This window comes from Miniopterus schreibersii (genome assembly GCF_964146895.1).
Source record: "Miniopterus schreibersii genome assembly, chromosome: 18".
Taxonomy (NCBI): Eukaryota; Metazoa; Chordata; class Mammalia; order Chiroptera; family Miniopteridae; genus Miniopterus; species Miniopterus schreibersii.
Window position 1 is genome coordinate 37,557,447 of NC_138121.1, and position 26,650 is coordinate 37,584,096.

The 26,650-nt window shown below is 50.1% G+C and overlaps 1 protein-coding gene across 1 annotated transcript in view; it reads left to right on the plus strand.

Moving 5' to 3' along the window:
• Positions 1-1,079: 1,079 nt before the first annotated feature.
• ABCC11 (ATP binding cassette subfamily C member 11) overlaps positions 1,080-26,650 on the plus strand; it is a gene marked incomplete at its 5' end in the record, with an annotated part of 37,817 nt that continues 12,246 nt past the window's right edge. Inside the window, 19 exons of the mRNA XM_081119077.1 lie at positions 1,080-1,178; positions 2,439-2,572; positions 2,871-3,029; positions 3,944-4,091; positions 5,435-5,668; positions 8,508-8,681; positions 9,409-9,556; positions 9,698-9,846; positions 11,189-11,296; positions 12,608-12,868; positions 14,863-14,934; positions 15,765-15,889; positions 17,472-17,544; positions 18,462-18,665; positions 19,750-19,884; positions 19,960-20,056; positions 22,387-22,476; positions 24,140-24,243; positions 25,462-25,659. Of these exons, the coding sequence (XP_080975203.1) occupies positions 1,080-1,178; positions 2,439-2,572; positions 2,871-3,029; positions 3,944-4,091; positions 5,435-5,668; positions 8,508-8,681; positions 9,409-9,556; positions 9,698-9,846; positions 11,189-11,296; positions 12,608-12,868; positions 14,863-14,934; positions 15,765-15,889; positions 17,472-17,544; positions 18,462-18,665; positions 19,750-19,884; positions 19,960-20,056; positions 22,387-22,476; positions 24,140-24,243; positions 25,462-25,659 (2,712 nt within the window). The remainder of the gene's footprint in view (positions 1,179-2,438; positions 2,573-2,870; positions 3,030-3,943; positions 4,092-5,434; positions 5,669-8,507; positions 8,682-9,408; positions 9,557-9,697; positions 9,847-11,188; positions 11,297-12,607; positions 12,869-14,862; positions 14,935-15,764; positions 15,890-17,471; positions 17,545-18,461; positions 18,666-19,749; positions 19,885-19,959; positions 20,057-22,386; positions 22,477-24,139; positions 24,244-25,461; positions 25,660-26,650) is intronic.

Here is a 26,650-nt window from a genome sequence, read left to right on the forward strand (position 1 = left end):
TCCTTGTAGAAATTGTTAAGAATTTCAAGTTGGTGATGGCAGAGCAGGAAACCGAGCCTGGGGCCCTTCTGAGTACAGGCCCTGTGGACTGGTCACACCCCAGATGCTGGCTGCATGGCTCACTTTCTCTTTCCATTCCTTCAGAAATATTTCTAATTACCATCCTTCCCCTACCCCAGGCAATGGCTGCTCTGGGAGTGAATCACATACTCAGAAAGCAAAAACAAAAAGCATATTAATACACTGTGATAGCCAATACATGCCTTGGTTATTTAAGTTTCCTAAGTTGTGCCCAGATCCACTGCCTTGAGTCTGAAAACCAAGAATCAGAAAATGACAAAATCGCATGTCTTTCACTTATTTACCCATTCATTTGTCATTTATTTATTGAACATCTGACCTATGCTCCTAGCCCTATCCCAGGCCCCAGGGATTCAATAGTGAGCAAAGCAGACATGTCCTTGCCCTCTGTTTAGTGCAGGAAATGAACTCTGAACAAATGATTGACATGAATGTACAATTACAAACTGGGATAAGAGAAGAAGCATGGTTTTAAGAAAATCCTCACCGGAGGATTTTTATTTTTTTATTTTAGAGAGAGAGGAAGGAGAGGGACAGAGAGAGAGAGAAACACCGATCGGTCACCTCCCCTACACACCCCAACCAGGGACTGAACCTGCAGCCTGGGTAATGTGTCCTAACCGGGAATTGAACCTGCAACCCTTAGGTGCACTGGACCATGCTCTAACCAACTGAGCCACACAGGCCAGGGCAGAAGAAGCATGGTTTTATGAGCAGACTTGGGTGTATCAAAGGAGACTGACCTGGCCCAAGGTGGTGGGATTGGGAGTGGGTAGTTAGAGAAGGTTTCCCTAAGTGATGTTAGACTGAGGCCCGAGCAGATGTTTAAAAAGAGAGAGCCAAGTCCATTCCAAGCAGAGGGAAGAGCAGGGGCTGTGACAATGGCCCAACCCTGCGTAGGCCCCCACACGCCCCCTGCAGGATCTAAGCTGCTCCTACCTGTTGCTTTTTCAGATTCTCCGATTTTGGAAAACAAAGAATTGGCAGGACAACTGAAAATGACCAGGAGGAAGTTATACTGGGTCCCTGGGTCTTCTGGTGGTGTGGTGAATCTCGGCATGGATGTGGGTGATGACACGGTTTCAGGACTTAGCTACGTAAGTAGATCTCCTTCGCATCAAAGCACAGGAAGCTGAGTTGGCAGGGCATTCTCAATGATCATGAACTAGCTCAAGGAATTTTGTCCCATATTTATTCAACCTTGATTTTTTTTAGTGGACCTTGGTCTTCTATAATGAAATGAACCATAATCCTTTGGTCAGGATGCACTTTCATGGCTCTGCATATGTATGAATCATCTATTACCTATTTATGCATCTACTTCTAATAATACACTAAGCACCTGTGAACCCATCACCAACATGCCAACTTGGACCTTGACAATCACATCCGACTGTTGGTGTTCTCCTTCCCTAACTCCCCACCACCTGAAGGAACCACTATCCTGAGCCTCCCCCTGTCAATCCTTTGCTATGCTTTTAAGGTAGATTATTGATTCTATATGAAGTCCTAGAAATGATATATCTCTTTTTAATTCTAGTTCTTTCCCACTTTATCAAAAGAATATCATGTAATGTTTTGGGATTTACTTGTTTAATTATTGACTTCTTTTTAGTAGTTTGATCCTCGGAAGGTGACATGGCCTCACATTTTGTGGGTGAGTCACCATAGCACCCTCTTTTCTTGTTTGGTGATGGATAAAAATCCAGGGAGGCGAAGCCACCTGCCCAGAGTCACCTAGTGACTACAGGGCAGGGCCAGGGCTGGGACCTGGTTGTCCTGACTCCTGGCTTAATGCTCATTTTCTGTCTGGTGGCCATTCATTCATTCATTCATTTGTATTGAGATATAACTGACATATAACAATATGTTAGTTTCAGGTGTACAACATAATATTCGGTATTTGTATATGTTGTGAAATGATTACCACAATAAGTCCAGTTAACACCCGTCACCATACATAGTAACACATTTTTTTTCTTATGATGAGAATTTTATGATTTCCTCTCTCAGTAACTTTCAGGTGTGCGGCCCAGTCCGAGTGACTGCAGTCGCCATGCTGGTTTCCACCCCAGCCCTTCTTTACTTTGGGACTGGAAGTTTGTGCCTTTTGATCTTTGACATTTTGCCCGCCCGCCCGCCTTGCCTCCGGCAACCACCAATCTGTTTTCTGTGTCTATGAGCTATTTTTTTTTTTTTTAAGATTCCACAAGTATTTGTCTTTCTCTGTCTGACTCTGGAAGCCTTTTAGGAAGCTGACGTGGAAGGATCCATGCTCCTTGGTTGGCTGGTCTAACGCTCCCCCGGGCGGTATTTCTGAGGTCTGAAGCCAACGCTCTTGGCTTTTCTTTCCCCAGAAAACATACGCTCCTGAAGACAGCCCCTGGAGCCAGCCGGCCCGGAAGCCTGGGAGCCCAGGGCCCGCGGGGGACCCCGCTCCGGGGAAGCCTGGGACCTGGAGGAAGCTGCTGCCCTTCCGCCGCAGGCCGCAGTGAGTCCTGGGGGCACGGGGCAGACCCGCCCGCGCAGCCAAGGCGACTTTGCCTGGACACTTCCCTCGGACATGCCCACAGAATGGACAGCCGCACTTCCTTCTTTTAAAATCACTCCCCTGTTTTTGTTGTTTCTGATTTTTTACCATCACAAATAACAGTCACAAAAGCACACACTTTGTTGCACCTACGGCTGACCGCGCTGTGGGTTTTCTATCATTATTATAATTCACCTGGACTTTGTGTCCCCCTCTAGAGCCACATGCTAACGGTGGCCACATTGCCTGTGACTTCTAGGTTCCCTTCCCCTCACCCCCTGGATGATGCCGGCCTGCTCTCCTACCTCACGGTGTGGTGGGTCAACCCATTCATGATCCGAGGTCTGCAGAAACGCTTAGACGAGAGCACCATCCCCCCTCCGTCGGCATCCCACACCTCGGCCCAAAACAGCAAGAGGTACAGTCATGTTGGGCAAGCTCCTGGGTTGGTTAAAGACCATGTCTTGGGGGGATGGTGACCAGAGATGCTAAGGTCCATCCTGAGATAGCCAAGATTGTCGCCTCTTCCTTTGTAGCAAAAGGCCTCCCTCTAGTCTCGAAGCTCTTTTTTTAAACATTTTTTTTCAAAAATTGGTTTTTAGAGAGCAAGGGAGAGGGAGAGAGAAACATCGATGTGAGAGTGAAACATCGATCAGCTGCCTCCTGCATGCCCCCTATATGCCAAGATTGCAGGTTCAATCCCCAAGAAGGGTGCATACAAGAATCAACCAGTGAATGCATAAATCAGTGGAACAACAAATCGATGTTTCTCTCCCTCTCTCTCACCATTTCTTTCCTGCCTCTTTCTCTCTAAAAATCAATCAATAAAAAAATAAAATAAATAAATATAACATATGGACCTTGTTTGTATCTTAATTTAGGCAAGCTAACTGTAAGAACATATTTTTGAAATAATTAGAGGAATTTGAATACAGACTGGGTATTCAACACCATTAGGGAATTATTGTTACTGTGTTATTAATATATACCTATTAATTGTTAACTATTGTTATCATGGTTACTGCAGTTTTTTTTAAAAGGCTTATCTGGGAGAGATACACACTGAAGCCTTGAGAGATGAAATGATATGTCTGGGATTTGCTTGAAATGCATCAAAAAAAGAAAAAAAAGTGGAGGGGAGTAGAGGTGAAACAGACATGTCAGATGTTGATAATTCTCTAACCTGGGGAATAGGCTTGGGGGAGACGCCCTATACTCTTCTACTTTGTTACCTTTGAAAATTTCTGTAATGAAGCCTACACTACAAGACCTGGGACATTTGGGCGACACGTGCAAAGGGATTTCAGTTGGCTCAATGTTCCTCTTTCCAAGGCTTCGCCTCTTTTGGGAAGAAGAAGTCTCAAGGCACGGGACTGAAAAAGCCTCAGTGCTCCGAGCGATGCTGAGATTCCAAAGAACAAGGGTTATTATGTCCATCTCCCTGGGCTGCTGCTTCTCCATCATGGGTGTGCTGGGGCCGGTAAGTGGGGGACGGGGTAAGATGGGAGGCTCCAGGCTTTCGAGATTGGCGCGTTCGAGTCCATGCCATGAATTGGGGAATTAGCTCTTTTGAGGGGAGTAGAGCTGATCATGAGTGTGAGTTCTGCAGCCAGTGTTTAGGTTCAAACCTTGGCCCTTCCCCTTAAGTGCTGGGTGACTCTGGGCGATGTGTCTGTGCCTTGGCTCATAGTGGGACCCCACGGCACGCTCAGTGGTAGACTTCATGGAAATGCTCACGCATAAAATGGAGAGCGTACCGTCACCTGACACATAGGGCGATGTTAAGCGAGTTAGTATAAAGCACTTAGAGCACGGCCTGGCTCTGTACGTGCTAGTCGCTTTGAGAAACGGCTGAGCACCCTGGGAATGTAGGTGGCAGGAACCAATGGTCTCCTCCATGTACCATGGTTGGGATGAACCAGTTGTGACTATTTGGGGTCCTCCAGTTCCTCAGCCCAAGATCTGATTGCAGAGTGAGCCAATTGCCCCAGCTGGGGTCCCTGTTGGTCAGCAGAGGGAGGGTACATAGATTGACAACCCAGCCTAGACTGCTTGCAATGGGGCAGGTGACAGTCCCCCAGAGAAAACAGAAGTGCTGTGAGAATGATGTAGGTCAGGAAGGAACAACAGTTGAAGACACCAGAGATCAGTGCCTTGGGTGACCGTTCGTGTGCTGGATAGTCTCCATTTGTCCCTCCAGGTCTGCTGTCCATGCTGTCCTGTGCTCCTAGAGTGTGACCTGTATGGAGCACATGAATGGGTCCCGCTGCCCTCTGGCTTCTGGTGGGGTTTTACAAATGGGAGACTGGAGGGAAGACAGGGCAGAATATTCATTCCTTGGCTGCCTCCCTCTCCTTCACCAGAGGGGACCATACTCCTGTGAGGGGCCCTTTCTTTAGGACTCTTTTCCTGGGTTCCAGGAACCTCGCCATCCCCTCGGTCCCCAGGTCTGGGGAGGTAACATTTCCCTGCTCTCACCAGCTCCATGGGGCTCTGCCATCCCTGTTCTGTTTCTTAAATTCTGCCCATGCCTTAGTACCTCGTCAGTTAACTCCTGATTGCCCGTGTGTATGTGTGTGTGTTCTGTTTCCTGGTGGGGCCAGCTGGGGGGCGGAGGAGCTGGGCTCGGATCTGGGTCGGTTGGATTAAGTGTCCTCCATTGGACTGTATGACCTTCTGAGGCAGGACTGGGCCCAAGTCCGTCTGAGTCTTTCCACAAACCCCGCATTGGCCCAAGTTCCTTGCGCAGCCATGTTTGGTACTTGCTGCCTGAAGGAAGGATTGGAAGGTCTGAATGATCCAAACTCGTGGGTTTTGTTTCAGATGCTGATTATACCGAAGATCCTGGAATATTCCAAAGCGTGGCATGGGAATACTGTCTACGGAGTAGGACTCTGCTTGGCCTTGTTTTTCACTGAGTGTGTGAAGTCTCTGAGTCTGTCCGCGTGTTGGGTTGTTAGCCAGTACATGGGAATACAATTTCGTTCAGCCGTCTCCTCCCTCGCCTTTGAGAAGCTAATACGGTTTAAGGCTGTAACGCACATCACCACGGGAGAGGTCAGTGCCTGGGACTGCGCGCCAGGGTGTCCTTTCCTGCCTCTCCAGATGTCACTTTCCTAGGGGTTTAGGGGGTCATCAACCACTGCCTCTGGGGTCATAAAGCAGGTCAACAACAAGCCAGGGAGATACCACCTGCACTCAGAGGGTTAGCTAGGATTCCTCCATTCGTTCCACAGGTAGTTATTGAGGCCTGCCCTGGAGTGGGCCTGGTTCCGGGCCCTGGGGATGCAGCATGTTGGAAAGGGCATCCATTCCACCTGCTTGGAGGGTATGGGAGGACTTTACAGCTCAGGGAAAACGCCTAGGGAAAAGAAATCACAGACAACCTCTCTGGGTGTTCATTTTCTTATCTGCAGCAAAGTAAGCTCCTTAGGGCTGCCTGGCTGTGGTGACCAATGGGTCAGTTCCTGGTCTTGCTCTCCCTGAAGCATAACAGCACACAGACATTGACAGAGATGAGAGGAAGATGCGCCAATTTATGACCCATAGTCATGGGGGATACTGGAATTTTATATACTTAATTCCAATTTCCCTATTTTCCTATGGCTTGAGAAGCATGGATGACTTTTTAAAAAAAATTATCTTTATTGTTGAAAGTATTAAGATGTCTCCCTTCCCCCCCCCCCCATTGATGCCCTCCACCCTGCTCCTGCCCCCTCCCCAGGCCCTCACTGTACTATTGTCTGTGTCCATAGGTTATGCATATATGCATATAAGTTCTTTGGTTAATCTCGCCCCCCCATCTTCCCTTTGAAATATGTCAGTCTGTTGCATGTTTCAATGTCTCTGGGTCTATTTTGTTTGTTAGATCCCACATATAAGTAAGATCATGTGATATTTGTCTTTCTCTGATTGGCTTATTTCACTTAGCATAATATTCTCCAGTTCCCTCCATGCTGTTCCAAAGGGTAAAAGATCATTTTTTACAGCTGCATAGTATTCCACAGTGTAAATGATACCACAGCTTTTTTATCCACTCATCTACTGATGGGCGCTTGGGCTGTTTCCAGATCTTAGCTATTGTAAGTAAGGCTGCTATGAACATAAGGGTGCATAACTTCTTTCTGATTAGTGTTTCAGGCTTCTTAAGATATATTCCTAGAGGTGGGATCACTGGGTCAAATGGCAGGTCCATTTTTAATTTTTTGAGGAAACTCCACACTGTTTTTCATAGTGGTTGCACCAGTCTGCATTCCTACCAACAGTGTACTAGGGTTCCCTTGTCTTCACACCCTCGCCAGCACTTGTTACTTGTTGATTTGTTGATGGAGCCATTCTGGCAGGTGTGGAGTGATACCTCATTGTGGTTTTAATTTGCATCTCTGATGATTAGTGATGTTGAGCATTTTTTCATATGTCTCTTGGCCATCTGTATGCCCTCTTTGGAGAAGTGCCTATTCAGGTCTTCTGCTCATTTTTTAATTGGATGGTTTGTCTCCCTTTTGTTGAGTTGTATGAGTACTTTATATATTTTGGATATTAACCCTTTATCAGATGTATCATTGGCAAATATGCTCTCCCAGACAGTGGGTTCCCTTTTCATTTTGATGCTGGTTTCCTTTGCTCTGCAGAAGCTTTTTAGTTTGATATAGTCCCATTTGTATATTTTTCCCTTTGTTTCCCTTGCCCTAGGCAATGTGTCTGTGAAAATTCTGCTATGTGAGATGTCTGATATTTTGCTGCCTACGTTTTCTTCTAGGATTTTTATGGTTTCATGACTTACAGTTAAGTCTTTTATCCATTTTGAGTTTATTCTTGTGTATAGTGTAAGTTGGTGGTCTAGTTTCATTTTTTTGCATGTATCTGTCCAATTTTCCCAACACTGTTTATTGAAGAGACTGTTTTTACTCCATTGTATGTTCTTGCCTCCATTGTCAAATATTAATTGAGCGTAATGGCTTGGGTCGATTTCTGGGTTCTCTGTTCTGTTCCATTGATCTATATGCCTGTTCTTGTGCCAGTACCAGGTCGTTCTGATTACAGTGGTTTTGTAGTATAACTTGATGTCTGGTACTGTGATCCCTCCAACTTTGTTCTTCTTTCTCAATATTGCTGTGGTTATTTGGGGTCTCCTTTGGTTCCATATAAATTTTTGGAGTATTTGTTCTAGATCTGTGAAATATGCTATTGGTATTTTATTTGGGATTGCATTGGATTTATAGATTGCTTTGGGTAGTATGAACATTTTAATGATGTTAATTCTTCCAATCAATGAATATGGTATATTCTTCCACTTGTTTATATCTTTTTTTTATCTCTTTTATCATATCCTATGGTTTTCTGACTACAGGTCTTTTATCTCCTTGGTTAAGTTTATTCCTAAATATCTTAATTTTTTGTTGCAATGGTAAAGGGATTATTTTTTTAGTTTCTCTTTCCGAGAGTTCATTATTGGTCTATAAAAGTGGATGACTTTTATATGAGAGACATTTGGATTTTCAGAAAAGATGGCACTGCTTTGGCTCCTTACCCTCAAGCCAACCCCCTTTGGAACCTGACATCAGCCACTTTCCAGCCTCGCCTCCTCCCACAGGCCCTCCTCCAGCCCTAGGTTGGCTTCCTCCCTTCCCGCCAGTCTGGGTTAACCTCCAGTCCTCAAACACGCCAGGCATGTCTGCCTCCTCCACTCCCTGCCCGTTGAAAATCCCATTCATCCTTCAAGGCCAGTTTGATGTCCTCTCCTTCCTGAGAGCAGCTCTAAACACCGCCCTGTACCCCCACTCCTCACCACACACAAATCTGACTTCCCCACTCATAGGAGCCTCCTTCAAAGACCTGAACCCTTCTGGGTACCTAGAGAGATGAGACCTGTGACCTTGGGCTTGCTGTCTTACAGGCCATCAGTTTCTTCAACAACGACGTAAACTACCTGTTTGAAGGAGTGTACTATGGTCCTCTGACTATTATAAGCAGTTTTTTACTGATTTGCACCTGCATCTCCTCCTACCTCACGCTCGGACCCACCACGCTGATTGCCACTTCTTGCTACCTCCTGGCTTTACCGCTGATGGTAATGTTGGACATTCCCCAGAACTGCCAGGGCTCTGTAATCAGGGGCCCTTCTGAGTGGAAATGTTGACTCTGCTTGAGTGTTTATTCCACTGTGGGTAAGATTTAGCTTCATTTCCCACCTCGCACGGCTCTCTGGCCACAATGGTGACCTCATAAATTAGAGGTGAATCTGGTGTCTGAGGTCCACCTCATAGCTCTCTTTAAGGGGTTATCTGTCTCACACTTTCCTTGGTGGATAGAAAGCCTCTGAGGTTTGTGTTCCTTTTCTTTCGCCCAGAATGTGTCGATGTAATAATAGCATAAGAAGCATTTAATATTTGGCTGAGCATCGGATAATGGGGAGGGGCACATTCGCTGCTTAAATTTCAGGTGACATCAAATGAGGTGAAACAGGAAGCGACTCTTGGATTCCAGGTGCTCGGAATGACTGAAACGGAGTGTTTTCCTCCCTCAGTCCTCTGAGAAGGTGACTGTGATTGTTAGAGGGAGAAAACCTTCTCTTCAGTCGGCCACACTTGGCTTGGCCCGGCACAGAGAAGACCCGGGATGTGCGAGGCAGGTGCCCTCAGGAGGTTTCTGTCCGAAAGCCTTTGGCTGGGCCGGAGCTGAGCCTGTGGATGTAGCAGCGCAGTTAAACCCAGAGGTTCCACCCGCATCTGCAGTTTGCCTTCGGGAATCTTCTCCTGCCCTTCTCCAAAGATGCCCTTGCTGCCTCCCAACTGCAGGTGCTCCTGACCCTCATGATTATGAAGAGACAGAGACACACCTCAGAGATCAGAGGCCAGCGCATCCGTGTGACCAGCGAAGTTCTCACCTACATTAAGCTGGTTAAAATGTACACCTGGGAGAAACCATTTGCAAAAATAATTAAAGGTGCAGTAAAGCTGGCTTTCTGCCCGCAGCCTGTGGGCATCGTGGTAGGCCATGCCCTCACCCTCTGGGGATTTCCTTTGTGCTCTGTGTTCGTGAACATTTGTGTGGCTAACTTCGGGGCATTTCTCATTTATCTCTCAGACCTTAGGAGCAAGGAAAGGAAACTGATAGAGAAGACTGGGTTTATCCAAAGCCTGAACACCATGCTGCTGTTTATAACCCCCACTGTGGTCACTGTTGTGATGTTCCTCGCCCACATAGGCCTAAAGCTGGAGCTCACAGCTTCCAAAGTAAGTGTTCGGGGGTTCTCTTTTTCCTCCCATATTGATAGGAAGTCTTCTCATGTGTCCTTTCCCAGCTCGTGGCCCTCAAAGATCTTAATGGTTTTGCAAATAGATAATACGAATTGATTTTAATTTTCCAGGCTTTGGGGGCCCTCAAGCCCATGGGAAAAACTGACATCCCCTGGATAGCAGCTGTGGGAGGCAGAGGTGATGGTCATCTACAGGTGCAGGGGAGGTGGACTGTGTAGTTCATACCCCAATGATCCGGGCATATGCCTTGAGGGTGGAAATCCTAAATGGATAAGTTTCTCTGTTGCCAAAATAGAGCCTTGAAAATACATTTTAAGTGAAAAGGTTTGTTTCCTCTGTCTTTCCCTTTGTGGTCTGACCCTGGTCCTGGGACTGAGAAGCTGCCTTTAGGGTCAGGGATCCCAGTTCTTTGAGGAGAATAGGTCAGGGGACTGATCTTGGAGAGGCAGGAATACAGCTGGGAGGCCCAGAGACTGCACCCAAAGCAAGAGGGGGATCATTTGGGAGCCTGCAGCCAAGGGCTCACTATACCGGACAGCATCCTCTCTGCCTGGCTCAGGCACACACCAGGGAAACCCTTCCAAGGAGCCTGAGGGTGGAAGCAGGGCCATTAAGGAAAACTTCCCATGAGACCTTGGGGTCACATAGCACTCACACCAAGCATTTCTGTCCCATTGGAGTTTATCTTTAGATTAAGCTGGAGAAAGAAGGGGGTGGGGATGGGACTTAGAGCACTAGGTTCCCGAAGTGCCTGCAGGAGCTCATCTGCTGGGGTCCTGGAAGCCAAGGGTGGTTTGCTGTAGGCAGGGGAATTCTCTTGGGGAGAGTGAGGCGTGGGTCAGGCTTGATGCGTAGGGAGATTTTGAAAACTGGAAAAGAAAAGAACCCCTTAGGCAAAGAAGAATAAATATGGTCTTAACAGCAATAGCAGTACTGAGCTATGCTGATGGTGGACAAAGCTGTCTCACCTCTATTTTCTTGGTGCTTCCCAAACGCCCTTCCTGTAGCAAATTTATAATCGTTGGCACGATGCCCGTGGGGAAACTGAGCTTGTGATGAGGGCTGACCCACCCACAGTTATGGAACTGCCCATTGGCTAAGTGACGAGGAACCAGGCCTTTGGACTCGGAGACTTTAAAACAACTGCTCTTTTCCACCCATTTGTTCAGTCTCCCCAAAATACCAGCTTGGCCATTACCAAATGAAGGACCCACCGTGGGAAGCTGCACTGTCCAGTGCTGTGGCTTGAGGCTCCGGGTTGGGGCCTGGGTGGGGAGCGGGCAGAGCTGTGACCCTCACACGTCCCCTCCTCACCCAGGCCTTCACCGTCATGGCCATCTGGAACACCATGCGGCTGTTGGTGTTATTCATGCCCTTCTCCATCAAAGGCCTCTCTCGGTCCAGGCATGCGGCAGAGAGGTTGAAGGTGAGTGGTCAGGCGGGCTGCTCGGCCCTTGTCATTGGGTGTCCATTCGCCTTCAGCCCCATGATGTTCCTCCTGAGTGTGGACAGTGGTTACAGGGGGTGTGAGAGGGAGAGCCTGGAGGGCTGGAGCACTGGTGCCCACCAAGCAGGCTGATGAGATGGGGAAGGGCCCAGAGAGAGCTGCAAGTTATGGCTCCTCGGGTCAGTGGTGGGCTCAGGGACACCCATCATGTTTTTAAAGATAACAAATACCCACTGACAACCAAAATAAAAGGGATGTGCAATTCCCAATGACAATGGTGTCCTTTCACCTGGATGTTATCATTAATTCAGTGAAATAGACTTGAGGTACAATTTTAAAAACTGAAGAAACAGACTTCTTTTTTTCTTTTGAAAATAGCTTTTTGCTTTGTTTTTTTATAAAATGCTATGTGTTCTTTAGAAAATGTTGAGACTCTACCAAAAGGTGCAGAGAATAAAAATGCCTCTACATCTGCCACCTGGACCTAAAACCATCGTCCAGAAGGTCACCAGGTCTCCGTGTAGATCTCGGTCTAAGCCTATCTCCAGGCGGAGACGTGAGCATTTGATTCGACTTTGGTGGAATCGTCCTTCCCACCCTCCTTTTTTAAAGGCTAAAACTCACATAGTTTAACTCCTGTGTTTTACAGATAGGGAGATGGAGATACAGAGGGAAGTGACTTGTCAAGGGTCACACTTTAAAATTTATGACCCACCCGGCCAGGCATGGCTCAGCGGTTGAGCGTCGACCTGGGATCCAGGCGATCCGGGTTCGATTCCCGGTCAGGGCACATGCCCGGGTTGCGGGCTCGATCAATGACTCTCTCATCATTGATGTTTCTATCTGTCTCTCCCTCTCCTTTCCTCTCTCTGAAGTCAATAAAGATATATTAAAAAAAAAAAAAAAAAAGAAATTTATGACCCCGAACAGCATCTCTTGCAGTATGGTACATGGGCAGAAAAACTACACATCAATACTGTGACTCAGCAGCTGTTGTCACTTCAGATGAGACTAATGTAGGTTAGGCCTCTGGTCAATGTAAAATAAAATAGAAAATGACGAATGGGCAGGTAGTGTTCAATGTGAGTGGCCAGTGCTCTGAACGTTGGAAACCTTGGTTCAGAATCTTCAGCAGCAGAAATGAGCCTCCTCTTCATTGCTGGGGTTCCTCATACTTTGACTGTTTCTTAGTTCATAAACCAGTCCAAGGGGCTGAGCAGCAAATGGGGATGCATCCCTACCGGCCGAAGGTCTGAATTCCCCTCCCTCCCTCTCTTCTTGTCTGCACAGAAGTTCTTCCTCCAGGAGAGCCCTGTTCTGTATGTCCAGGCACTGAAAGACCCCAGCAAAGCGCTAGTTTTGGATGAGGCCACCTTGTCCTGGCTGAAGACCTGCCCCAGGGCTGTCAGTGGAGCCTGGGAGCTGGAGAGGAACAGATACAGGCCCAAGGGGACGACCGGGCCTCAGCCACCTCAAGGTGCCCTCGGGGCAGAGGACACAAGGGACAGCCTGGCTCCAGAGTTGTACAAGATAAACCTGGTGGTATCAAAGGTAGCCTCCTCCTGGCCGTGCGGGCAGGCCAGCTGCCAGGCTTCGGGCCCGAGGCTGGGAGCTTGGCCTGGCGCTTCACTATTTCTTTGGCTAAAAACTGTCCTCTCCAAATCTTCCTTTAAAATACAAAATTTTCATGGAGAGCAAATCTAGGAAGCCTTTCATACTTTCCTGTGAATCAGCTGGTCATGTGAAGTTGTTTCGTAATTTGAAGTATCCTGGCAAACCCCAGAATAGTATGCTATGTGTGTGCCAGTCATGGAGAGGGGTGGGGAGGAGAGTAAGCTAACAAGTATTCAGTTCCTGGTGTGTGCCAAGCACTCTCCTGCATGTTTTAATTCAGTTATTCTGTGAACTCCGCTCGCCTGGCTTCTCTGAGTAATAGCTGCAAGGGTGCTCTTCCCTCCTCTGTCCTCGAGAGTCTGCCCTGCGCTTCTCTTTAATCTATTAACATTAGTAATAGGTAATAGATAGCTAATGAGAATATAGGTAAAGCAGGTAGACACTGATCTATATCTAATGATAGGTATATCTAAAATAGATATTCATACTTAATAGTATTTAATATTAACATCTAATAGTCATGGGTGTTAATATCTAATATCCGTTACCTTTTCACACTTTCTCCCTGGTGATCACCTGCAAAAAAAAGTCTCCTGGCTTTCAGTTCCACTCTATGCTATTTTCTCTAGCTTTGAAGTCTCCTCTGAGCTCCAGACTCAGCTGGCTATTTATTTAATGTCTCCTCTTCAATGACCACTAAGCATTTCAAACAAAACAAGACTCCTCCAAGCCGTCCCTGTCTCGGGAGCTGGCTCTGCTGCCCTTCTGTGGTGGAGGACCTGGAAGCCAAAGTCCAGTCCTTCCCCGTCCTCCCACCAACTGACCGTCAGCCAGGACCCTCAGGTCCACTTCAACTTCTTGGGAGCCCAGCTACCTCCGTCCACAGCGCCCTCCACCGCCCCAGCCCAGCCACCGCCTTGCCCTTCCCCGCAGCTCTGAGAGCCTTCCCACAAGCTTCTTGCTTCCACTTTTGCCCTTTTACAGTTCACTACAGGCAGTGGACAGAGAGATTGTTCTAAACCATGCACCAGTTCAAGTCACTCTCCTGCTTACACCCTTCAGTGACCCTGAACTCAGGAGGGAGCCCAGGATCCCCAAGCACCCTGCCCACATCCCTGCCCTCTTCTCCCATTTATTCCCCCCACCCCACCTACACCAGCCCTCTCACCAGCCCTGCTCTTTGGCAGCCAACCCCGTTCCTGTCTCAGGACCTTTGTACCTGCTCTTCCCATAACCTGGAACCTCTAGATCTTCCTGTACCTGGCTCCTTCTTGTCTCTCAGGTCTCAGCTGCAACAATACCTGCTCTAAGAAGCCTTCCTTAGCCAATCCATCTAAAATTGCTTTAACCCCCAACTCTCTGAAATAGTAGCCGATTTCATTTGGCTTATATCACTTATCACCATCTGATATTATTTGTTTGTTTGCTTATTTATTGCATGGTTTTTCTCTCCCCACTAGAATGTAAGCTCAATGAGAGTTCTTTTCTTCATTACTTGGTACAGAGAAGGACCTCAAATGATTATTTGATGGAAAAAATAAATGAATCAATCGAATGAATGCATGAACTCACTGAAGCTGGCTCTGTTGTCCCCATTTTACAGATGAAGAAACTGAGGTGCAGAGAGGCGAAGTGACTTCCCCAGAATTGTAGAGTAGAATGCAGGCAGGTCTGGGATTGGGCTTCTTGCCTAACAGGACCGTGAATTGCTCTCTGCCAGTGTCATTCCATCGCCCTCCTTTGAGGCTGCCCCATCCCACCTCTGTAGACCGACCTCGGATCTCCTCTAGAGATTTGCTTGTTTGAAGGGCTTTGGGGGGTGTGCGGTTATTTTGTTTTCGGTTTGTCATTTTGTGTTCAAACAACAGATCCATTCTGGGTGCGTGGGAGGCTGGCGCTCTCCCGACCGCCTGTCTTCCTTGGCTCTGCAGGGGACCACGTTAGGGGTCTTCGGCAGCACCGGCAGCGGCAAGAGTAGCCTGTTGTCAGCCATACTGGGGGAGGTGAGTGACCTGCGGCCTTGCCTGTCCACCCTCAGGCGGACCAGCGCCCCCCGACTCAGGTTCCCGGGGTCAGAGGCACCATCACTTTCTTCCTCAAGGGGGGGTGGTGGTGGAGCCAAACCAGTTTTGACAAATTGCCAACAGTGGTGCATGCTCCGAGGGAGGGGTGAGAGGAGGCGCCCTGCCCAGGGCCCACGGGGGGAAGGGGCGGTGCGGGCTCAAGGCCAGTCCCCGGCTCTGACCAGAGCTTTGCCCCTCAGCACGGCTGTGTTTCCTGGCGGCTTTGGCTTCGTTCAAGGCTACCTGCCCCAGTGGCCACTGCTTTCTCTGTTTCCTCTTCAAGGGAACCAGCCACTTTCCTGCCCGTAAAGGAAAGCAGAGGGGTGTCATTGTAAAGATTTGTTCTTCATGGAAGCCTAGTTCCAAAGCAGAAGCTGCAACTATTTTAAATTACAGAGATGGTGACACTTCCCCACTATTTCATCGCGACGTCCAAAGCATGAGCACCGTTTCCCATCTAACCGCGATGACATTATCACATTAGGAATAGTTCTGGGATGTCCAGGGATGCGCAGAGATGGCCTGGGGCTTTCCACTAGGGAAAGGGGCCGGGAGACAAGAGGGTTGAAGTACGGGGCGTCTTCAGCGCAGCCCTTGTTCAGTCCCGCGGGGACCTACCTGGGTTAGCTCTCCATTCTCAGGGCCACGCCCTCGCGCACCGGTAGGCCCGGCAGGACCAAGTTAGTCCAAGTCCCCGGGGTCCTGAAGGTGGTGGGGCCCTGGTCCGTGCCCTGGCCACCTGTCCTGAGGCTGGGCTCACTGTCCCACAGATGCACCTGCTGGAGGGCTCCGTGGGCGTGCATGGGGACCTCGCCTACGTCCCCCAGCAGGCCTGGGTCCTCATGGGCAGCATAAGGGACAACATCCTCCTGGGAAGCCAGTATGACCAGGCCCGGTAAGGCTCTAGGAGGGGCAAGGAGGGACAGAGGGTGTGCGGCTGGTTTGGGGAGGGACCCCCAGCTACGCATGGTAATTTGAGAGCTGCTGAACTTGCTGTGCACTGGCTTACAGGCGCCACCGTAGCCCTCGCTGTGAAAGAAAGGTCATTATCAAACCCATTTTCTACGCCAGTCACTTGAGGCCCCGAGGTTCAGTAACTTGCCCAAAGTCACACAGCTTGTGGGATTTGATGTCGCTGGGATTGAACCCAGTTGCTTTCAGAAACTTCACACTCAACTGCTTTACTCTGCGGGCCCTCCCCCTGCAAAAGGTTGCTTCACATGTGTTTGCATGAAACCACCCCAACCCTAAGTCAGAAGGTGAGTTAATGGGGCCACCAGGTTGTCAAGGTGGAGGAATCCAGTTGGGTTCATGGCCTGAGGGCCTCTCCCTTCCTGGTGCCAGGTGACCTGCTTGACACATTCCCCTGGGAGTCATGAGTGGTCTGTGCAGTGGGGGGTCTGGGGAAACTTGCCCGAATGTTACAGCTGGCCGGACTCTGGTGGCCTCGGCCTCCTTTGATTCTTTGCTTGATTTTGCAATCTGCCCCTCCCCCCCCAATATTAGCCCCGAGGGCATAGACCTACAGGCTGTCACACTGTCCAGCTCCACCCGGTTGTCCCTTGAGCTCCTCAACCTCAGGTCCAATACCACCTAGTGAACACCCTGCTTGCCCAAACAAACCCCAAATTGCCCAATTCAGTTTAGTGGCATTAGAGAGCCGGGCCTCCTCTGATAGCGTCCATCTCATTGGACAGCTCTGTCGCCTCCTGTCTCTCATGCTCTTCTCTTCTCAGTCTCCACAGCCAGTTCCGCTCTGTGCTCTCTGGCTCGGACTGTTCCCTGGCCCTTGGCACTCTGCTCCACTCTCCTCCCGCTCTGCCCCCAGGGCAGTGGTCCTAACACACAGCCCTCATCTGGTCACTGCTCTGCCCTTACGCTGACACGACTCAGGGCGCTTTTGAAATATCTGTCCAAAATAAGCATGGGCTCTGCATGGCTGGGTGTGTATGTAATGCACAGGTAATTTCACCCGTGAACACGGAGACCCCCGCACAAGCATGTTCATACTACACATGGTTCACAGTAGCAAAGACCAGAAAGAGCCCAAGTGTCCATCCCGGGGGTGCTGGTCCAATAACTTAAGGTGCAGCGTGTAGTGGAGAACGATGGAGCCGGTAGAGCAATAGAGGCCTGTGTATGCTGCACACGTATGTGTAGGAATAGATTATTTCTGAGTAAATACATAAGCAACTGTAATGGTGGCTGCTTCTAAGAAAAGCCACTGAGGGTCAAAGACGTGCAAGGGACTTGCTTCTCACTATATCTTCTTTTAGTTCTGTTCAGATATTCACTAAGTACATGCATTAGATTAAAGGGGAAAAAGGAAGGAAGGAAATGAAAAAAGCTCCCAGTGTTTGCATTCAACTGAGGATCAAATCCAAACGTCTTCGCATGGAATGCAAGACCTCTCCCTCCCAAACTTGGGGAGCTGGAGGGCCTGTGGCCACCTGTCGCTTCAGCTCCCTGACTCGCAGGTACCTCCAAGTGCTGCACTGCTGCTGCCTGGACCGCGACCTGGAGAGCCTGCCCTTCGGAGACATGACAGAGGTGAGCGGGAGGCGACATGCTCCAGCTCTGTGTGATGTCCTGGGGCCCCAGGCTGCCTCCCTGGGTACTAGAAGGGGGACCAGCTTCTGCCTAGAGCAGCCGGGTTGGCCCTTCGGCTGCTGTCTCAGAGCCTGCCCATCAACGGGGGGAGTTGGGAAGATAAGAAGCCTCCCATGTGCCCCCTTCCCCCGCCCACCCGCCTGTCCCTCGCCGGCCATCGTTCCCTCCGCCGGTGGGAACATCAGCCATGGTCCCACGCGGCAATTTGAGTTCTGACCATTGCATTTTTTGGATAATTCATCTTTCACAACTGCAGCCGCCTTTACTCCACGTAACACCTGCTAAGATAAGTAGCAGTGATTTTACTATAATCATGGTGCAGTCTGGTGACCACTTACCCCATGCAAAGTGCTAGTCCGGCAACTTTGAGTGCGTTGTCTTTAGGTGAGCCTCAGGCAACTGCACCCCTTCTACCTCTGACAGCCACCTTGCTGTTGTCTGTGTCAATGAATTTGTTAGTTTTATTTGTTCATTTGTTGCTTTCTGTTTAATATCCCACCTATGTGTGAAGTCATGTGGTTCTTGTCCATTTCTGTCTGATTTATTTCACTTAGCATGGTATTCTCAAGATCCATCCATGTTGTCATGAATGGCGCGATTTCATTCTTTTTTATGACTGAGTAGTATTCCATTGTGTATATGTTCCACATCTTCTTTTTCCAGTCATCCATTGAAGGACATTTTCTACTACGCACATTTTGAGAACTATTTTTAAATGCCAGGGGTGCCCAGTCAATAAGAGTCTAGGAGCGTACGCTGAGGGAGTTCAGCCTCTCCCATCTTCCCACCTGGCTGGTTTGAGCACACCTGGCTGTGCTCACCCTCTGGACATGGTACCTTTGGTTGCCTGTCCACAGATTGGGGAGCGGGGCCTCAACCTTTCCGGGGGGCAGAAACAGAGGATCAGTCTGGCCCGAGCTGTCTACTCTGACCGTGATATCTACCTGCTGGACGACCCCCTGTCAGCCGTGGACACCCACGTGGGGAAGCACATCTTTGAGGAATGCATTAAGAAGGCGCTCAGGGGGAAGACAGTCATCCTGGTGACCCACCAGCTGCAGGTGACCACCCTTCCAGCGCGACTTAATGACAACCTCATAGCAGCTGCCCCTTCTTCTCAGACTGGACCCCCAAATACGGGGAGTATTGTAAAGAACTTGTACTTCCTTTGCTTTCCATGTGAAGCAGATAGGCTGGTAAAAACCAGAGCCAAATTTTAGGGTCTCCTTTATCTTCCAAATGTTAGGAGTAGGCCGGTGCTTTTAAAGGAAAAAAGAAAAGACATCCCTCAGAGAAGAACCCGCCATCTCAGGGCCTTCATACTTGGTTTTGTCCGTAACACAGTATTTTATTTCTCATCTTCTTATCTTTTGGTCTTACTACTTTTTATGGTATAAAATATCTAAGACATAAAAAAGTTTTAGAATGCAATCCAGTGAAAACCCATGTATGTGTCTGGCAACCAGACGACCCAATCAAATGTGGACCCTCCCTCCTCTCCTCGCTCTGTTGTTTGTGGTTCCCGCACATCTCCATAGCTTTCCAGCATATGTGTGAATCTTTAGACACTATAAATCTCCTTCCCCACATCTTAAATCTTTATATGGTTGATAGTCTACTTCCTGGGCTCTGTGCTAATTTGCCCTTTCCTGCAACATGATACCTTTTAGGTTTTCTGCTGACCACGTGTAGCTTTCGTTGCCCATGTACCTGAAAATACCAGAATTCACTTCTCTAGGATGGGCATTTAGGGTTTTTGCCTCCATTTCTTACTTTTATTAAAAAAATGCTTCAATGTACATCAGTCTAGATGTGTCTATGCTTGTTTGAGAGTTTTTTAGGATAGAGTTTTAAGGGTTGAATTGTTGGTTTATAATTCTTGAAAAATCTTTAGTTTTACTAGATATTACCAAATTGTTTTCCAAAGGAGTTGTACCAACCTACACCCTCCCCCTCCCCGCATTTTACGAGCATCCCCTTTCCTTCTGGCACCGCCAACACTTGGGGTTGTCCAACTTTTAATTTTTTTGCCAACCTGGTGATATAAAATAATATTGTATCATGATCTGAATTCACGTTTTCCTTTTGAATAGTGAACGCCTCTTTGTACGCTTACTGAAGACCTTATTTCTTCCATCTCTTCAGTATTTACAGTTCTGTGACCAAATCATTTTGCTAGAAGACGGGAAAATCTGTGAAAAGGGGATTCCCAGTGAGTTAATACAGAAAAAGGGGCGCTACACCCACTTCATCCAGAAGATGCACAAGGAAGCCACCCAGGTGATCTGCACCCACCCCACCAGTACTCCCCACAGGAGGAGCCCCCCTGTACTCACAGCTCTGCTTTCTCCTCAGGACAGGATTTGGCACATAACAAAAGCAGCTAAAGAGCCTCCGGTGGAAGGCCAGGCCCAGGCCACCCCCCAGGGAAAGCCTCTTGGTGACAATGCAGGTAATGACCCTGGGAACAGGCCAGATGTCTTCTGTCTGCCCAGGTCCTGCGGAGTACTCGCATTTCCTCCTGGACCCCACCCCTGCCATGTCCCTCACTGTGGGGGATTCGAGACATCATGCATACGGATCCCTCCTAGTGGGGGGCCGCGGGGTGTGAATGTGCTGGCGCCAGGGGTCCAGGAAGTGAGGATTGTGAGGGGCAGGGGGGAGGGTGTGCAGGGGCAGAGGCAGGGGCAGGGGCAGGGGGGAGGGTGTGCAGGGGCAGAGGCAGGGGCAGGGGCAGGGGCAGAGGCAGAGGCAGGGGCAGGGGCAGGGGGGAGGGTGTGCAGGGGCAGAGGCAGGGGCAGGGGCAGAGGCAGAGGCAGGGGCAGGGGCAGGGACATGGGGGAGGGTGTGCAGAGGCAGGGGCAGGGGCAGGGGCAGGGGCAGGGGCAGAGGCAGGGGCAGGGGCAGGGGCAGGGGGGAGGGTGTGCAGGGGCAGGGGCAGGAGCAGGGGCAGGGGCAGGGGCAGGGGCAGGGGCAGGGGCAGGGGCAGGGACAGGGGCAGGGGCAGAGGCAGGGGCAGAGGCAGAGGCAGGGACAGGGGCAGGGGCAAGGGCAGAGGCAGGGGCAGGGGCAGGGGCAGGGGCAGGGGCAGGGGCAGGGGCAGGGGCAGGGGCAGGGGCAGGATTGGTTTTGGCTTGAAGCGGTGTAAATTGAAAACTTTGCACCTGGACTTCCATTCATGACATGTTTGTGGAAAGCAAATGCTGAAAACCAAGGTATAGAGATCAGAAAGGATCCGGGCCAGTCCCGACCTCCAGAGCTAATGCCCTTCTTCTCTGAGACACAGCAGCAGAGAGGAAGCCCCCCACTCTAAAGTGAGAGAAGTGCTAGGTTTGCTTTCTAGCCCTGCTGCTAACAAGGCTGTGTGGCCTTGGCCAAGTCACTTAACCTCTCTGAACCCTCATGCAAGGTGAAGACATAGTGCTGACTTTGAGCCCCGTGGATCTGACAGGCCAGGTGTAGAGAAGCCCATGCCAGCACCTGCTCGACCTCCAGGCCCGTCACTGTCGGGGGATTTGCCAGGGGAGAGAAGCATGAGGCTTGCTGAGAGTTAAAAACAGATTTATTGCAAACCACCTGGGTGCAGGTGGGGTGAGGCTCAATGGGCAGTCACCACCCCGAGGAGGTAGAGACTTTTTTATTGGGCTTAGTTTGCCAGGAGGGGGAGTGGGCAGTTGGGTAAAGAGTTCAACCTTGTTTCTTCTTTCTGTCGTTTCTGGAATCAGGTACCGGTGTTCTCACCGCTCGTCTGTGGTTTGGCAGGCCTTGTGTTCACTTTGTGGTTTGTAGGTTGACAAGTTCCCGTGTCTGTGTCGGTTGCCAAGTTCCTGCTTCTGTGAGTGCCTGTACCAAGATGGGAGTTTTGGACTTGGGTTGCCAGGGACTTGGGTTGCCAGGGACCTTATAGCCACCAAGAGCGTTGTCATCTGGGGAGGTCAGAAACTGGTTTGGGCAGAAAGAGAATTGGATGGAGAGGGTGCAGATCACAGAACGGAAAGTAAAGGTGAAGCACCACGTTTCAGCGGTTTTGGGGTCTCAGTAGCAGGAGCAGGATCTATTTGAAGAAAATCTACCCCAAATATTTTCCATCTTGGTATAATTCCCCTCAAGATTCAAGTTCCAGGAACAGCATATCTCTCCCAGGAAATATTGGGGTGTCATTATGAGAAAAAGGGGAACTGTCTGGCAGAAGAAACCGACATTCTCCACCGTGCTGCTTGCTGTGTTGTATCAGTAGCATCTATGAGCATCTACTGACATCTCCGGGTACTGGTCTCCCTGCCCTGCTTGAGGCCAAGAATCTGCCTGAGCTGGTGTCAGCTGTTTTGGGGGAGTTGTCTCAGAAGCCTATTGCTGCAAAGCATCTTACTATTCATCTATAGGCCTGCTGATATCAGATGAAGGCACAGAGAGGTTAAGTGATTTGCCTGAGGTTGCACAGTATCATGATGACAATTCTGGAACCCAGGGTTCTGGTTCTAGGTCATTGCTTTCTTCATTCTCTCCAGCTGCCTCTCTCAACCCACCCAGCTCCTGGGAACTGCAGGCCTTCCAGGGTTTATTGAATAGTTGTGGATGGACCCCCATTTCCAGACTTTGGAGTCTAGAGTCTTCCACAGAAAACCTGCTGGTTGGGGTCAGATCAGGTGGGGCCCTTCAGCCGGAAGGTGAGGGAGCTGGAAAAGGGTGGGAGCCAGGAGCAGAAGGCTTCGTAAGGACTCCTGTGGACACTGGAGGGAGATTAGAGGCTTACTGTTTCCTTCTTCTCTCCCCCTGCCCCAGGACAGGAAAATCAGCTCACGAAGAGGGAGAAGATAGAAAAAGGGTCCCTGCCATGGCGTGTCTACCACCACTACATCCAGGCGGCCGGAGGTATGGTCTGTCAGCTGCCCCTCTCAGCCTGGAGCTCTCGAGACCAGCCCTGCTCCCGGGCTGGGTCAGATGGGAAGGTGTGAGGTCATCTGAGGTCCAGAGGCACAGAGGAGTCACACCACAGGAGGTTTATCTTGCGCAATCCCAGCCTCAGTTACAGCAACTCTGGCGCCAAGGTCGCTGCTGGGACGACGTCTCCACGTACACTGTTACAGGGGCCTGAGGCTCGTCTTCATCAGGTCCGGTCAGACACGCAGACGTGGACTTTGCAGTCACGGAGGAAGAGGTTTATACTACAGATGCCTAGGAGCTGCAGGCATGCCACCCACATAGGGCCACATGGGGAGGCACCAGGGCTGGTCAGGAGGCAGAGAGGATGAGAGGGAGAGCGTGGTCCAGAGCTTCATTGGGGTTTTCATGGGAAGGAGTGGGCAAGGCAGGGTGGGTACACTGAGTAAACTTGGGAGCAGATGGTTTGAATAATTTCAGGGGGCTCTGGGCTATAAGGGAAGGGGGTCCCTGGTTATTTGGTACCTGGTCCTGGCGTGATTTAGGGCAGGCGGAAGATTGGCGTGGTGTGCGGGCGTGTGACCAAGGAGACCAGTGGGGGCGTGGGCTGTGGACAGGGGGCTTGGGTATCAAAAGCTCCCCCACAGGGGTCCTTTGTCATCTCTAGAAATGAGCTGACCTGGGAAAGGCAGGATCAAGGCCCCAAAACCAAAGCATCAGGACACAAGAAATAAGAAAATATTAGTTAACGCAGTACCCCGTCCTTCAGTGTTTCCCAAACGGCACTGCTGTGAGATCAAATGAGGTGAATTCTTAGCAGCGCCAAGAGAATGGAATAGAATAGACGCTGTGAGCGTCAGTGCATATTGGAGCATCACGAAGCTTTTATTTTGATGGTATTCAAACATATTTCTGAAGGCAGATGGTAATTAGAAGTTTCAAAGCTACTGCCATATGGGCTGGTGGACATTGCCCAGCCCACACACACATCACTGTCCAATGCCAAAAACACCAAAACCAAGTACATGGATCTGCACATTTGGGGGGTAATTTAAGAGATTTCTGAGAGTAATTGTGACTCTGTGACTACTTTTTACTCCTCTTTGATCTTGGAATTAACCCTGTGTAAGGTGGAGCCACATGCAGACTCAGCACACAAGGATAGGAGTTCCTAACTCAGAAATAATGCACATGCCTTGCACTGGGCCTGGCACACCACCCACCACATGGAAGGTGGCCCGTGGTGTTATTTTAAAAACTGAACTCCTGGGCCCTGCGTAAGTGTAACTAACTTCTCTAGAACATGCTTGTGTGCCAGACACTGGACTGGGTGCGAGACATGCCATCTCAGGCCATCTTCAGAGCGGCCTGGGAGGCTGGGACGACTACCCTCGCCATTTCACAGCTAAGCAAGCAGAATGTCATTGACGGTTGGTACCTTGCCCAGGGTCACATCGTTTGTAAGTGGCACAGCCAGAATTTGAACTCAGGGCTTTCGGACCTCAGAACCCAGCTCTTTTTGGTCTTTCCAGGTGTCCAAGGTGGATGGATGGGGGTCAGGGAGATCCGAGGGCCTAGGGTGGATGAGCTGCTTTGTGAGTGGTTGCTGTGCCCCTTCCTGGGGCACCCGTGTCACCTCCCTCTTCCCCCCCAGGGTACGTGGTCACTTTCATGGTTTTCCTCCTCATGGTGACACTCGTCAGCCTCTCGGCCTTCAACATGTGGTGGCTGAGCTATTGGTTGGAGCAGGGCTCAGGGGTGAGTGCCATGGGGGAGCGGGGTGTGCTTCTGTGGGCTCGTGTGGAGCCGAGTGGCTTCTCTGAGGGCCAGAGCACAGGCTGCGGACCCCACAGCCTGCCCTTGCCGAGATGACAAATGGTACTCCAGGGAGCACCGCTGGGAGCCAGACTCCCGGGGCTCCCTCTGTCCCGGCTCTACCCCTGTTCACAGAATGAACCGTGACCCCTGCAGACAGCTCCTGGGCATGCTTTGCATCCTCCTTAGTGACTTTGTCTCTGGTTGCAGTTTTGCCTTCTTGCTCTGCATTATTTAAAATATGCCCCGGCGTTGGGTGGGCGTTCAGGTTTGGGAGGCTGCATCCAAGATAAACCTGCTGAACTTAGTGAGAGCGGAAAACAGGTTTATTCCGTGACTGCTAACAGTAGGGGAAAGGGCTGAGTACCGCTCTGATTTGTGCGGAAATGACCCGGGAGTGTCCAAGGAACAAGGAAGGCGGGGGCAGGCAGGGCTCAGTCAGAGGTGAACCTTACATGGGGAGGCCATGAAGCTGGGAGTCCACCCTCCCACAGAGACGGGGAGACAGGGCCCCTATCCTTACGATGATCACATTTCGAAGGAATGGCTCTCGGGTCCTTGAGAGAGATGCTTCTGACTTGGAAAAGATGTGGACTCACCATGTGAGAGCCCTTTTTAGTAAGTGAGCTGAGAAAGGGGGCTCTGGGGAACAGTGCTGGCTAGAAGCAAAAGCAAATTCTCTGGGCAGCACCTCAGCTTTCTCAGGCAGGCATTTTAACTGGGAGTTGGGGTGCTCCAAGGGACATGCATTAAGCGCCCGAATCCATGCTGGAGTCTGGCTTCACACATAGGCATGTGCAGTGGTTGATGTGATCTCCAGCCCTCTCCCCACACTGAAGGATGGGGGTGGGGCTAAGGGTTCCAAGCTTTTACTCATGGCTTGGTTTCCTGGTGACCGGCCTCCATCCTGAAGCCATCCAGGGCCCCAGCCACCTGCCATCTCATGAGCTACAAAGACCCTGTTATTGCTCTAGAGACTCCAAGGGTCTTAGGAGCTCTTGTATCAGGAACCAGAGCCAGAAGCCAAGTATTAGAACAAAAGATGCTCCTAGCTCCCATCACTGAGGGAATCATGGGAGCTTTAGGACCTCTGTGCCAGCAGCTGGGGACAAAGACCAAGTCTATTCATCATCATAACACACGCCCTGTTCTCCCTTGAAGACCAACAGCAGCCAAGAGAGCAACAGAACCATGGCGGACCCGGGTGACATACTTGACAACCCCTGCCTGCCCTTCTACGAGCTGGTGTATGGCCTCAGCGCCCTGGCCCCAGCCTGTGTGGGGGTCTCCTTCTCGTGGGTGTTCACCAAGGTCACGAGGAAGGCATCCATGGTGCTGCACAACAAACTCTTCAACAAGGTACGGGCCTGGGCGCTGGGCCCGGCCACAGGCTGAGCTGCCCCGGCCCCTCCCCCGCTTTTAAAATTACTGGACTACTTTTTGAGATGTTTTTGGTTTAAGAAAAACTGAGTGGAAAGTACAGAGAGCTCTTGTATGCCCCTCACCAACCCCCTACTTTCTCCGTGTATTAACATCTTGCATGAGTGTGGGACATTTGTCGTCATTGATGAGTCAACATGGATCTGTTATCATTATTCACCAGAGTCCACAGTCTCCACTAAGGCTCAGTCTTGGTGGTGTACGTTCTGTGGGTTTTGATAAGTGGATGCTGACGTGTAGCCACCATTTAGTGTCATACAGACTATTCTCACTGGCCTAAAACTCCCCTGGGCTCCACCTATTCATTCCTCCCTCCCCCAACCCCCAACCACCACTGATCTGTTTACTGTCTCCATAGTTTTGCCTCTTCCAGAGTGTCCTATGGTCGCAAGTGGGCGCTAGGTCACAAGATGGACACGGGCAGGTCATACCTGCTGAAGGAGGTGTGATTCTAACAGTTCACCATCCCTTGCTGGAGGGTCAGGGGTCACACCCGTGCCGGCCTCTGTTGGCTGAGTCAGTCATATACAGAGTTGCTTATAATTGCCCTGCTATTATCCTCCCACTGCTGTGTGACAACACTGTGCATTGTGGTTAGAATACCAAATCACCTAGATTGGTTAGAATATGCTGCTGTGGTGTCCAGTGACATCCTGGAAATGTCACTGCTGTCTCTCACATAGCAAATCTTTCCGTGTGCCATGTGGTGGGTGTTGGGCTTACGATGGTGAGTGCACAGTGTAGGTGTGGTTAGGGCCACCTTGGCCTTAGGATCTGTTGAGGGAGATGGACAAGAAAACAGGCTCAGAGGGGTTAAGCAACTTGCCCAAGGTCACACAACAGTAGGTGGAGGAGTCTGCAGCACTGGAGCCTAAGCAGAGCTACTCTGGAGCCCCTGCTCTTGACCATG